We start from the raw sequence: 12,491 nt of genomic DNA, 5'->3' as shown, positions 1-12,491 counted from the left end.
CCATTTCCTTCTGAGTTACTTTCAAGCTGTTTGGAAAGAGAAATCAATAGCGTGTTGGTATATTGTCAGTGCATGCTGTACAACTCATGGATTGTTAATGTCCTTGTCATCTCTCTCCTCAGATAACTTTTCTGAACATGCAGATAGAGAGACACTGTTTAAAGATGTCCAAAGTAGCAGAAAGGTGAGTGTCCCTATTTGCACAATTTCCATTTCTTTCCTTATCTCCAGTGTGGCATTTCTAGAGACAGAGAGCAGCCAGGAAAGTGCGAAGGCTGATACCCTTTCTGTGCATCTATCCTCTCCCCTCCTCGACCTGCTGTGCTGCCTGTCTGCTGGCCACTGAAACTTCTGCACATGCTCCTCTGCTACTGAGGAAAACTAGGTGGAAAATGAGGATGCTATCATATTGCAAAAAACAAAAGAAGCGTTCAAAAAAGAAAGAACCTTTGCAGGACTTTTGTTTCCCACCCCTTTGCAACTCTAGAGTTTATTTATAGAAAAGTCATTCCTGTTTCAATATGAAAGTACCCTTTATTTTGTGGGGGAACTCTCAGTGCTTATCTCTTCTTAGTCTGGCACAGCTCTGAAGAAGGAGCTGTGTTTGCATCTGTTGCACGTGGTTGTTCATGTCTTGTTCATCCTGGAGTTGTAGGGCCAGTTCCTCCTCCCACTTTCACGTATATGAAACCCTATGAGAAGTACTGGGGATTGTACCTGGACTACTCAAGACAGTGTTTTAAGAGGTGGATTTCTCTTAGAGGCAAATCAAGGCACAGTTTGACTTGCAGAATATTTAATTCTGGTAGAAGAGTATAAAGAGGTGAAGAACAAGCTCAAATTTCATTGACAAAGGCAGCCTCTTTACTTAGGTACTTGTAAGTTATGCACATTTTCAGGGGAATCACTGAGATGAAGGTAGGGGTAGGCATGCTCTTCAGTGACATCGCTTTTAAAGCACAACTATGTTGAACATGAGGGATGTGATAAGGGCTGGTTCCTTCTAGAGGAATAATAGAGGAATTTTTATTTAAGCAAATTAAAAAGAGATTACTTTCTGAAATGTGCTTTGCAGTGCCTGCACCTGTAGTTAGCATGTGTGTACTAAACTAAGTAAATTAAACAGTGGAAGCCCAACATAAGCTCCTAATGGCTCATAAAGTATAGCAATTATAATGAAAATTTATCCAATTAAATAGAAAATATTCAGAGGCTCTCTGAAATCCTTCATATGCTATATTGAATGATTCAAATGAGCACACTTGTATTTATGTTTTGGGGTTTTGGATCTTTTTAATTAAGAACATACATTTGTGCTTTAACAAAAAAATGTTTCAGATATTCATAGAATATTCTGAGTTCAAAGGGACCCACGAAGATTATCAAGTCCAGCTCTTGAGTGAATGGCCCAATGGGGATTGAATCCACAACCTTGGCATTATTAGCACCATGCTCTAACCAGCTGAACCAACCCACTCCCCCAAGTACTGAATTTACTTACAATAGCCTTAATATACTGAGACAGTAATGCTTTCCAGGCTGGTAATTTACAAGCAAGCAGATCTGTTTTGCTTTATTTTTTTCTAGGTAGATCCATTGAGTAAGATGGACTCAATAAAACTCAGTCACTTGTGAAAATTGAATCCTGTCTGCATAAGACATCTTTTCTTCACATTTATAAGGAGCTACTGATATTATAAATGTAATGTTGTCAATGCAAAAAGAAAAAATCCTATTAGTTTTCAGTAAAACTGGACAAAAAATTTTCTTGATTTGAAAGGGCTTTTTTTTCTTTTTTTAATTGCTCCCAAATGGCACGAGAAAATGTTGCTATCAAAACCTGTGCAAACTGATAACCAGGAGAAAAGTAAATAAAATGAGAACAATCAAGTTATAGAATCTTAGAATATCCTGAGTTGGAAGGGACCCACAAGGATCATCAAGTCCAACTCCTGGCCCTGCACAGGACAGCCCCAAGAATCACACCATGTGTCTGAGGGCATTGTCCAAGCACTTCTTGAATTCTGGCAGGATTGGTGCCATGACTACTTCTCCCGGGAGCCTGTTCCAGTGCCCAATCACCCTCTGGGTGAAGAATGTTTTCCTAATATCCAACCTAAATGAATATTTATATTTTTAAAGAATTATTAATAATTATAAAGAATTAAAATCATGGTTGTGATATTTATATCTTGTGAGGAGGTGTTCGGTTACGTGATGACTGAGTGGCAGCGTGGATGGAGGGTCCCAGGACTTGGTGCAGAGAGTGGTGGGAAGTGCAGTCTGGACATGGAGCATCACAGAGCAGGTGGGAGGGAAGTAGAGGGGCTAAAGCTAATGAGTCCATGGGCTTGGCGGGGTGGGGGGGAACCAGTGAGGAAAAATGAATGTGGATTACCTGAGCTGGACAATTGCCTGAAAAAAACCTGTGTGACCTGAAAGCCCCATTAAAACACTGAATACAAGCACTAGGAACAAATTTACTGTGTAAGGAGATGCTGTTATTATCAAGTCACTTTTCAGGCTGGACCCTGCTCTCGGGACAGTTTAAGTGACAGCATGGCAGATCAGAGAGCAGGAGGTGACGCTTCCTTCAACAGCCAAGACTGACAGTGTCACCACCTGCCATTTTTTCAGTTAGCTCCCCTTCAGGAAGAATGAGGGAAGAAACGAGATGCAACTAAGGCAGGAAGTGCTAGAGGAAACAAGTTATAGCAATAAAATATGAATTGTTTCAATAGTAACAGACCAAATGTATTAATTTTCCAGTAATGCACACTATTCTTGAGATAGCCCTTGTCTGTCAGAAGAGGAACAGAAAGGCACTCCAAAGGATATCCCCAGCTTTCATGAAATAAATGCCCATTACTAAAGATTTTCTTCCCCTTCCTCCCTGTTCCCCTTCCAGGAGTAGATCTGCACCAGCTTTGGGAACAGGCATCCCTCAGCTGCTCCACGCACCTTGCAAACAGTCTTTCTTCCACATCCTTTCTTCCCACTTGGGACCTGCACACTGTCAGGTTTAGACATTGAGATTTGAGTACTATTGAGCAAAACTATCAATATATTCTACCTACTGTTTTCCCTGACTGCACTGTGCAGTGTTAGTACAATTTCATCAGACGTGGCATCACAGAAATAGCTGGGGAAAAAATGAGCATCTTCCTACCCGAAGCAATCTCAGCTCCCTAGATAAAAAATCTGTGCTATCCTTTCAGCTTCTCAAAGTTACTGCGAAGGCTCAGCAGGCCCCCTTGATTGAGAGACAGTTGGTTTCTCAGGGCAAGCTCTGCACCCTTCATTCAACTCTTCCCACCACCTCTTCTACCAGATATACAGTTTATCACCCAAAAGGCCAGAAGTCCAGGTTTTCATTTTGGCAGAAATGCTTTCCCTTAGGAGTTCCCCTGCCTGTAGCCTCTTTAGACAATGAGGCAATGATTCCGCTGCTGTCATTATACTGAATCAGCAAAATGTGCTTAGCAATTCCCCCTTGTTTCATTTTAGCTTTTTCCCCTTTTATTTTTGCTAGTACTTGTACTAGCACCTCTAATGCCTTATTATTTTATTAGGAGCAATTCAGGTTTCACAGCAGATATCTCCTGATTGATCTTTTTTGGCTTTCTTTTCTCTTTTAACCAACCCTCTCTCTCATTGATGTCTAAGGGATTGCTGCTGCTCTGTGAAATTGGACGCTGCTCCCTCCTCCAACCCTTGACCCACAGCAGTCATGAAATGTAATTAATGAAATGAGATGAGACAGCCCTGAGTGCCCTAAGGGGCAATGGGAACCTGCTGTAGTTACAAAAGTGTATGATTTTAATGCCTCATGATAAGAGCTGGGACAAACAAAAAGAAATAATTACTATAGAGCAGGTCAGGGAAACTTTCTACCTTCTATGACCCTTTGTTTCACAGGGTCTTTTCATTCTCCTGCCTTTTTGAGATGGGGAAGACCAGAGGTAAAGTTTAGCATGGACAATCACAGTGCAAGCAGATTAGTTGTTCAGTATGATGAGACACGATTAACTTAGTTAATTACTTGGCAGACGTAGGCAAAAAAAAGAAAATGCCTTAGAGTATTTCCAGTATGGACTAGGACAAATTTCCTTTGATTTATTTCATATATGCTGTCTTTCTTTTGTAAAAATATGCCCCTAGCCCCAATCCCAGTGGAATTCCTGAATCACTTATGTGAGCAGACACGGTCCTTTTCCCAGAAAGCTCTTTGAAACTCATCCTAGTGAGGATTAGAGGCTATATGCCTTAACTGACTCATCATGAAGCAAGCCAGTGTAAAGGCCAGGTGATTTTCCAACATGCATATAATTTACTGTAGTCTAAGTTAATTATAAAGTACTGTTAAAGTATTTTACAATAGTGCCATTAGACTAAATAATATACCAATGCAACCAAAAAATGATCTATAGCAAAGCTTTGATGCTCGGGACTGTGATACTCTGAAGATTTAAGTGTATTCTTAGCTACAGCCCATGACCTTATTTAGGTGAATTTCCCATAATGCATAAAGTTACATGGGTGCAAAAGTCTGCAAAAACGAAAAGGATGAGAGGCAATAGTAACATGCAACAAATGAACAGTATAACACACATTTCCTATTCATCTCATGGTTCTCTGGGGAAAGTCCTACCATAGCAATCCAGTTGTTGTCTTATTGGGCTTTTTGTGGGCATCTTAATAGAGACAAGCTTGAGGAAAATACTGCAGCGAACCAGTGGCAGAGAAATCCTTGCATGCATCATCCATGGGAAAAGGGTCTCCTGTTGTTGTTGAGAAGCTGACTAATCCCCACAAAATAAAAATAAGCACATACAAAAAAAAGGATAAAAATAAAAGCTGTACCTCTCTGACATGTGACTGAGCATTCAAACCCTGATTCTCTTTCTTTCTTTCTTTCTTTTTCTTTTTTTTTCTTTTTATTTTACCTGTCAGTTTAATAGCCTACACAGAGCAGTATGTGGAATATGACCCTTTTATAACTCCTGCTGAGCCTTCCAATCCCTGGATAAGTGATGATGTAGCATTGTGGGACATTGAAATGAGGTAAAAAGTAATTGGTAGTCTTAACTAATGTTAGAGTTTTCTTGCCATTTTGTTTGTATGCTCTTCACACTGCCCTGTTTGGAAAGGTAGTTGTATGTCTGTAACTTTAAAAGATTCAAGTACATAGCTAAAGTTTATCACTTGTGTTTGTGAATTGTTCAGCCCTTCCACTTCCATATGGCTTGATGTATGGCACTCTGTAATTCAGCTAATGGATGTTCTCATACCTCTCAAGAACACGCACACTTTCAGGTCTAGGAGCCTACAGCTATAGGATACTGCTAAGATATACTTGTTCCAGCACATTTCCTTTGACATCTGAGAGCCTGCTCTCTGCTCCTCACCAGCTGCAATGCTCCAGCCCTGCTTGTGTCTTGGAATCCCATGAAAGGTGCTGCTGGCAGAATAGGATGGGTTATAGCGCAATGGCCATTCTGCTGTGCTGAAGTGGATTTGGCACAGGAGCCAGAGGAATGTAGCTCACACGTAATGTGTGAGACTTGGCAGGTCAGAATTATAGTAGATTGATAAAATGACTCTTGTTCTCCTGTTGGTGAACAAGCTGGTTTGTCTCTGGTATGGTGTCTAATAGGTGGAAAGGAGGAGGAATGATTGTAGGACTTTCAATCCCTTGCACCTCAGAGAGTTTCTCAAAAAAAAACCCCAAGCACAGCACTGCAATGGAGATCATATTTTACCCAATTGATGCTGGTGCAAGGGAAGTCTGGCCTGTGTCTATATCTCTTGCCATCATACGCTATCCACAGCCCTCACAGAGGGACAAAAATTTTCCTGCCTGCCACTGCAAGTCGCACAGCAGGTTTGAATGGAATCACCATGCCCCATATCACCTTGAGTACTCAATCACATCCTGTGGCTAACTACTGCAAGGGCTCAGCAGCTTCTCCTAGTGTTTAGCGGCTGCCATTTGGCACCAAATCTGAACAGGGAGTTCACTTTTGCTAATCTTTGATAAAATGCTAAATCTAATCCTATCTGTTCCTGAATAATAATTTAAAGTTAGAGATACTATTGGTCCAAGAAAGCCGATTCATAGTGAAGGAAAAGGGGAAGTTTTTTCCCTGTTTAAAAACCATGTGGTCTGGGACGTGAAAGATGTTTTCACCTGCTTCTCTGGTAGTCACAGAAATCCATTCGTTCCCTAACCGCTGCCCCTCTTCACATAATTTTAATATTTAAGATTTCTGTTTTAGTTAGTTTCTCTCATTTTCTCTATCCTCCCTAGCAGGGCTAGTACCAGATACAGCCCTTGCAAAATACTGCTCTGCAGAAACCCTCACCCACAAAGTAATCCAGGCATCCATTATTTCTGCATCTGTTGAGGTAGCTGCAAATCCCAGAAAAGATGTCTGTGTCCCTGAAGAATATAATTAACCTGATGTCACAGCCTTTATAGGAATTTAAAATAAATGCTTGGCTTCTGCTGTGATTTCATAGTTGAGGAAGGTGATTCTCCTGCCAATGAAAAAGAGAAAGTTGTATTGTTAGGAGATGGAAGAACAAACAGCTCTGTATTTCCATTTTATTCTCTATTGTAAGAGAACTCACTGCATCTGCATCTAGTTGCAACTTGCATGAATAATTAAATGATCCCCGAGATCCCCTTGTGTTGCCTGCAAAGCTGTTTCCTCAGCTAGGAGAGCAGAGCCCTTGCACAGGAAAACAAAGAGCCTCTCACTTCTGATGGTAAGGCTGGCTGCTGAGTATGGGCAGCCCTGTGCCACTACAGTTCATCCTTCATGGCAATCGGGACTTGGGAAATGACACAGAAAGCATTCAATTTTAGACAGCACTTTGGCTTTTTTTTTTTGGTGCTAGAACATTGTGCAGCAGCAAGAAGAACAGCTACAGATCTCTGGATTCAGCAAGAAATTCCCTGAGCTTAGCTTATGCATGGCTCTGCACAAACAGCTTTTGTGTCCCAATGCTCAGACTGGCTCACTTAACAGGTAGGCTAAGGCATCTGCACCTTTGTCTGCAGCGCTGCTGGCTCCTGGGTGAGTGCAGGAGGAGCCATCCGGAGTGTGCTGCACTTTGAGTGAGGAAATGCCTATCAATTCTGCTTAGCCTTTACACCAAGAGGAAATCAAAGCAGGCATTTTATTTACCCCTTTGGCTTATTTGTCTTCAGCACAGATCGCCACTGTCCCCTAAGGCTCCAGGATTAGGAATCGCTGTGGACATGACGAGACATGCAGTTTAATAGATATGTACTGTTAACAATGGCTCTACTGTCACAAACGTGAGCAGCTGAGCTGTATTTTAATGGTTGTCTCATAGTATGACGCCATCACACCAGAAGCTTTCAAACACTTTGTGAGCCCAGATTACCCTCTGATGCGGACTGTCTTTTAGGATCCTTGTTGTGATTCCCATGCACCACCTCTCCCCATAGGCATCTCTGCAACATGTCTGGCAATTCAAACAACAGCTTATGTAAGTTGGGTTGTGTTAATAAATAATTTAGGAGAAAGGTTGTTAGTGACTTTGGGTGCCTCTGCATCTCAGTGTCCCAGCTGAGACACAAAACAGAAGTCTGATTATTGTGAAGAGTAGGAGGAAGATGCTTTTTAGGCTTCCAAGACTTAGGCATGCAAAAATCAGAGGCACTGAAAAATAAAAGACCACAAACCAGTAATCATTTTTAGAAATCTTGTCTGCGCTGCTTCTTAGTGAAAGTGCTTTTTTAATGCAAATAGGGATCTGAAAATCTGAAGCCAGTTCCAAGTGACCAGCCAGCACTGTGTGGGGCACAAGGAGATGCTTTGGAGCTCACCAGTGTCCCAGGGAATACTGCTGGAAAATTTCTACCTTGGCATATAAGAAATCCTAAGGTACATTTGAGGACATATGCAAGAAGTGCATAATGAATAATCATTTGAGTATGGTATGCTGTTCTTTGCATGAAACCTACCAGAAGTTACTCTGAAAATCAAATAATTCACTCTCTTGTGTATGTAGCACCCAGATAGTACAGTTGCTTTAATGATGACCCTGGTCTTTATAACTTCGTTATGTTATTTGCTAACTTGTATTTCTGCAAAATCTTGAGAAAAAAACAACATCTCATCTGATAATCTTCCTCCCTTTGCTGCTTAGCAGAAACAACAGCAGCTGCTCAGACAGCAGGCAGAGATGCACATTCCATCTGTTTTTTCCCTTCTCTCTCCAAACAGCAAAGAACCTAGTCAGCAGCGTGTGAAAAGATGGGGTTTCTCCATGGATGAGGTGCTGAAGGATCCAGTAGGACGAGACCAGTTCCTTCGTTTCCTGGAATCAGAATTCAGCTCAGAAAACCTGAGGTGAAACTTTTTTTGACTTGAATTAAATGAATGCAACTGATGCTACTCTCTTGCATAGCTGAAGTGCAGTGTTTGGTCTATCTTGAACTGCTAAAAACACCCATTAGAATAAATGTGAAAATGGTAGGATTTGGCCCATAGCACTTCTACAGATGCCTATACTAGAGGTATGTAAGTAATCTCAGAAGCAGTTTTTAGCAGAGCCAGTGTTGTCAGGTATCATATGCAAAGGTTTGCAAAGTTGAAATAATGTGATGAGACACAGCATATAGCTATTAAGCCTCCTAACAATATATAGGATTTACATGTGTATTTGTGGCAACAGTTGTGTGAGGGAAACAGTATAGTGATCATGTGGCTAAGCACTGTTGCAGTACTGGCACTGACTAACAGGTTTGCAACAACTACTTTTAATTCCAGCACCTCCTAACTATTCGAGAGCTTGACTCACCTTAATAGCATTTGGTCTATGTGGGGATTCTGAGTATCTGACTTCTCAAGTTATGAAAAAGACAAAACTTTTATTATGAAACATTATGTAGACACTCTCGTGATACTACATCAGACTGAGAGTCTGCAACTCTTGTGCACAATTCTGCTGCTTTAACTACAGCAGGAATAAACAGCAGTAGTAAGTTGCCATTAACCAACACTAGATGAAGATAAAACCTTTCCTGTAAAATCCAGCCCCTCTGGCCTTGTCCATAACTCCAAGATAAAGTCCCATTGCAGAACTGATGAAAAGACATTGAAAGTTGACAACAGCATGCTTCATTCTGGGGTAGCAATCCTTCAGAGAATGCCTGTCTCTTCAGCCCTTCCAGCTGCAAAACTGAGTGCTAAACACAGGTCCTTAGGATTCATTAGTCACCCCTACATACCCCAGAACTAATGTATTAAACCATTTCCCCTTATTGATACCAGGTATCTTCTCACACTGACAGAAAAAGAGAGGTCTAGCTAGATATTCCCCATTGACCCTAAACTAAACTCACAGCCATGCTTACACAGCAAGGATCAGAGTCCTCTTCCTGTCCTAGCATTAATCAGTATACAGTCACAGGTTTAATCATCCTTGTCTTGAATCTTAACTCTAATTCCAAGCCTAACCCTGAAGTTAATTTTAGGGAAAGCAGCTCTTCTGCTGTGGAGAGCTAACGTATTGTTGTATCCTGCAGATACAACCAAGCTGCACCAAGTCCCATAACAGCAGAAGCACATGTACAGTGAGCTCTGAGAAATTGAGGTTCCCAGCATTATGTTGAAATGGGACTGGGGCAAACAGTGGGATTCATGTTCAGGATTGGAGGTATTTAAATACAGCCTTCAATGCTGGGTGCTGCAAAGTCCAAAGAAAATGAGAGACGGCTCATGCCAGCCAGAGAGGGAGCCTGAACAGGTAGAGGTTGATGATACTCAGTGGCTGAGGTTACGGATCAGACTTTGCCTGCACGTGACAAACAGCCCAATTTACTGTAAAGGTGATCTATTTGGGCAGTAGCAGGAAGCTGATGAGCAGCAACAGCAGAGCAAGCAAGGGAAAGCTTGAGTTGGTGTCAGTGTGCCAATCTGTGCTTTTGTACTCGTGTGTGGGATCCTTAACCTGTTCTTAACTGAGGTAACAGAGGTCAGAGGCACTTCATGCATTATCTGCAGTAGTTCTCACCTACTCATTCCCCTGGTTAGTCCTAGAGACACAGAAGGATCCAGCAGTAATGGAATTTGACTGCCCTAGATATGGCGGTATCCAGTAAAACCCACTTTTTTTACGGAGTCTGAATTATGGTGCAGAGGCTTTGTTGTGGTGCTGTGGTTCTGTCTCAGTATATGGTATAGGGACCTGTTCTTGTGCTTCCTTTGGGGCAGTCCTGTTCCAGAATGCTGAGTGAGCATTGGCAGGGATGGCCAGAGAGCTTTGCAGGTTCACTGGCAGAACTGTGCCTGCTCTTGGGATGTGGAAATCTGCTGTCAACTGAGCATGAAGTCAGTCAACTGACCACTGTATTTATCAGATTTGCCTGTCCAAGGGGAAATACAAAAAGCACGCAAGTAGCAAAAACAGTGAAAACTCAATGCACTTTTATATTTATTATTTTTAAAAACCTGAAAGTTAAACTGTTAGATAAACAAGGGAGTGTTACTAATTACATAAATGAGCTTGAAAGTTTATTGCTGAAAAGGTACTGAACTTGCATATGCTGACTGCACTTATGTACAGTGGTGCTCATTTGCAATTAAATTGTAGTGAAGTGCAAAATTAATATACTGTATTAAAGTACTCCTAAGACGGGTGTTCTGAAATATATCTGGGGTTGTGCCAATGAAATCCAGCACGTTTTATGACTAGTGGGTGTCCTCCACGTTCATCCTACTGAAACAAATGGAGAAAGTTTCATTATGAGAAGGCAAACATGTACCTCCCTTGGTCAGTCAGAGCTGTTCCTCCTGCTGATATTCATTCTCTTTGGTTTTGAGATGGCTTGTAGTGAAGGGAGGTGGTAAGTCAGCAGGCTAGCATAGAGAGGTTAAATCCACATCCTTTGTCAAAGACATGGGTATCATTCTTAGTTAATATGGGAACTTTGCTATCATTCTTAGGGTATCATTATCATGGTATCATGGTATATCATTATTATCTAATACTGCATAAGCATTAGCAAGCCTGCTTAAAGCTTTAAATAACAGAATGCAAGAGCAGAAATATTAATGAAGAAAACTGGAAAAAGGTGGATTGGTAACAGTGGTGCTTGAGAGAAGAAGGTGGCTCTGTAGGGTTCAGGTGAAGTAGAGAAAGCTCCTCAATTCTCATTTGGAGTGTGTGGCATAAGGGAAAGCAACTGCTGGATGCTTAAACACGCAAGGAAAATCTAAGTTACGCTCAACAGCAAGGTTGGTATCTGTCTCACCTAAGTTTACAGCTTGGAAGCATACACTTTCTTCTGTATTATCCAGGCTATATTTAGAGAGAGACAAGAGAAGCTGAAGAAGAATCAGTGAATCACCTGGGAAGGATTTGTTTCAGTTTTAAGTGGAAGCAAAACTAAAAGGACCTAAATTACACTGTAAAGTGCTTGTCTCTTTTTACCATAAGCCTGGGGAGACTGATTCAATGACAGTGTCTGCATGGTAGACATCTACAGTGAAATGAGATAGTCCCACCCAACTCTGGGAAGCTGTAAGGAGCTTTCTGAGGGCACAGCATCTAGAACCTTGCTAGAAAAATGACATTTGTAGTTAATCTTTTAAGGAATCTCGCCCCAGTAACTATCCAGAGATCTGGGAACTTTTGCAGCCGGGTTGTATTATCTCTTGGGAGTGTCAGTGGGATCTTCATAGCGCTGGTTGGAGCCCTGTAGGCCGGAGCCTATGTTGAACTTAAGGCACATGAGAAAACCTAGAAATTCCTGGTAGCACTAGAAAAGACTTCATGAAGTGTGTGCTTGAGAATGCCTTGAAATTAATGTAATTCAGTAGTATAGCAAGAGGACCAAATTCTGCTCTTATACTCAGTGGTGCAAGTCCCAAATCACAGGGCTGATTGTGGTGGGGTATTTCCATATTTTCCTAGCTGAGAAAAATTGGTCCCGGTGGGGGTCTCAGGTGAGGCACTGCCAGATATAGCAGCAGACTAGACTCAATGACCTCCCAGATCTCCTTCCAGCTGTGTTTCTGTGTTCTAATAAACTTGCAGGATCATGTCCACCAGTCTCCTGGGCTCGGCTGAGCCCTGCAACTTACTTATTTACTGGCTGCCCATTATATATGGGAGAGCAGGAAAGCCAGTCAGTTGGATATTTTTCTCTCTGTTTTTATTTTAACTCTTTTCCTTTCTCTCTTTTATATCTCCTCTCAGTTGCTATCTTTCATCTACAATTTGTTTAGACTTTGTTGATTTTTGAAGTACCCAAAATATAGCAGACAAAATTCCAAGCTTCAATTAAAAGGAAAGGAAAGGAAAGGAAAGGAAAGGAAAGGAAAGGAAAGGAAAGGAAAGGAAAGGAGAAAGGAAAGGAGAAAGGAAAGGAGAAAGGAAAGGAGAAAGGAAAGGAGAAAGGAAAGGAGAAAGGAAAGGAGAAAGGAAAGGAGAAAGGAAAGGAGAAAGGA

The 12,491-nt window shown here is 41.5% G+C and overlaps 1 protein-coding gene across 6 annotated transcripts in view; it reads left to right on the top strand.

Annotated features, from left to right (window-relative positions):
* Positions 1–12,491, top strand: part of RGS6 (regulator of G protein signaling 6) — a 271,553-nt gene that overhangs the window by 213,256 nt on the left and 45,806 nt on the right. For 5 of the 6 annotated variants that reach the window (XM_027707471.1, XM_027707444.1, XM_027707450.1 and 2 more), the window contains 3 exons: positions 123–184; positions 4,954–5,064; positions 8,262–8,387. In XM_027707471.1, coding sequence (XP_027563272.1) covers positions 123–184; positions 4,954–5,064; positions 8,262–8,387 — 299 coding nt within the window. The remainder of the gene's footprint in view (positions 1–122; positions 185–4,953; positions 5,065–8,261; positions 8,388–12,491) is intronic. The other variant, XM_027707478.1, reaches the window with a different exon arrangement.

The sequence above is a fragment of the Neopelma chrysocephalum genome, unplaced genomic scaffold (assembly GCF_003984885.1).
Source record: "Neopelma chrysocephalum unplaced genomic scaffold, ASM398488v2 Primary Assembly neopelma1_24, whole genome shotgun sequence".
Lineage (NCBI taxonomy): Eukaryota > Metazoa > Chordata > Aves > Passeriformes > Pipridae > Neopelma > Neopelma chrysocephalum.
Note: the sequence above shows the minus strand (reverse complement) of the source record. Positions and strands in the feature narration are given on the sequence as shown.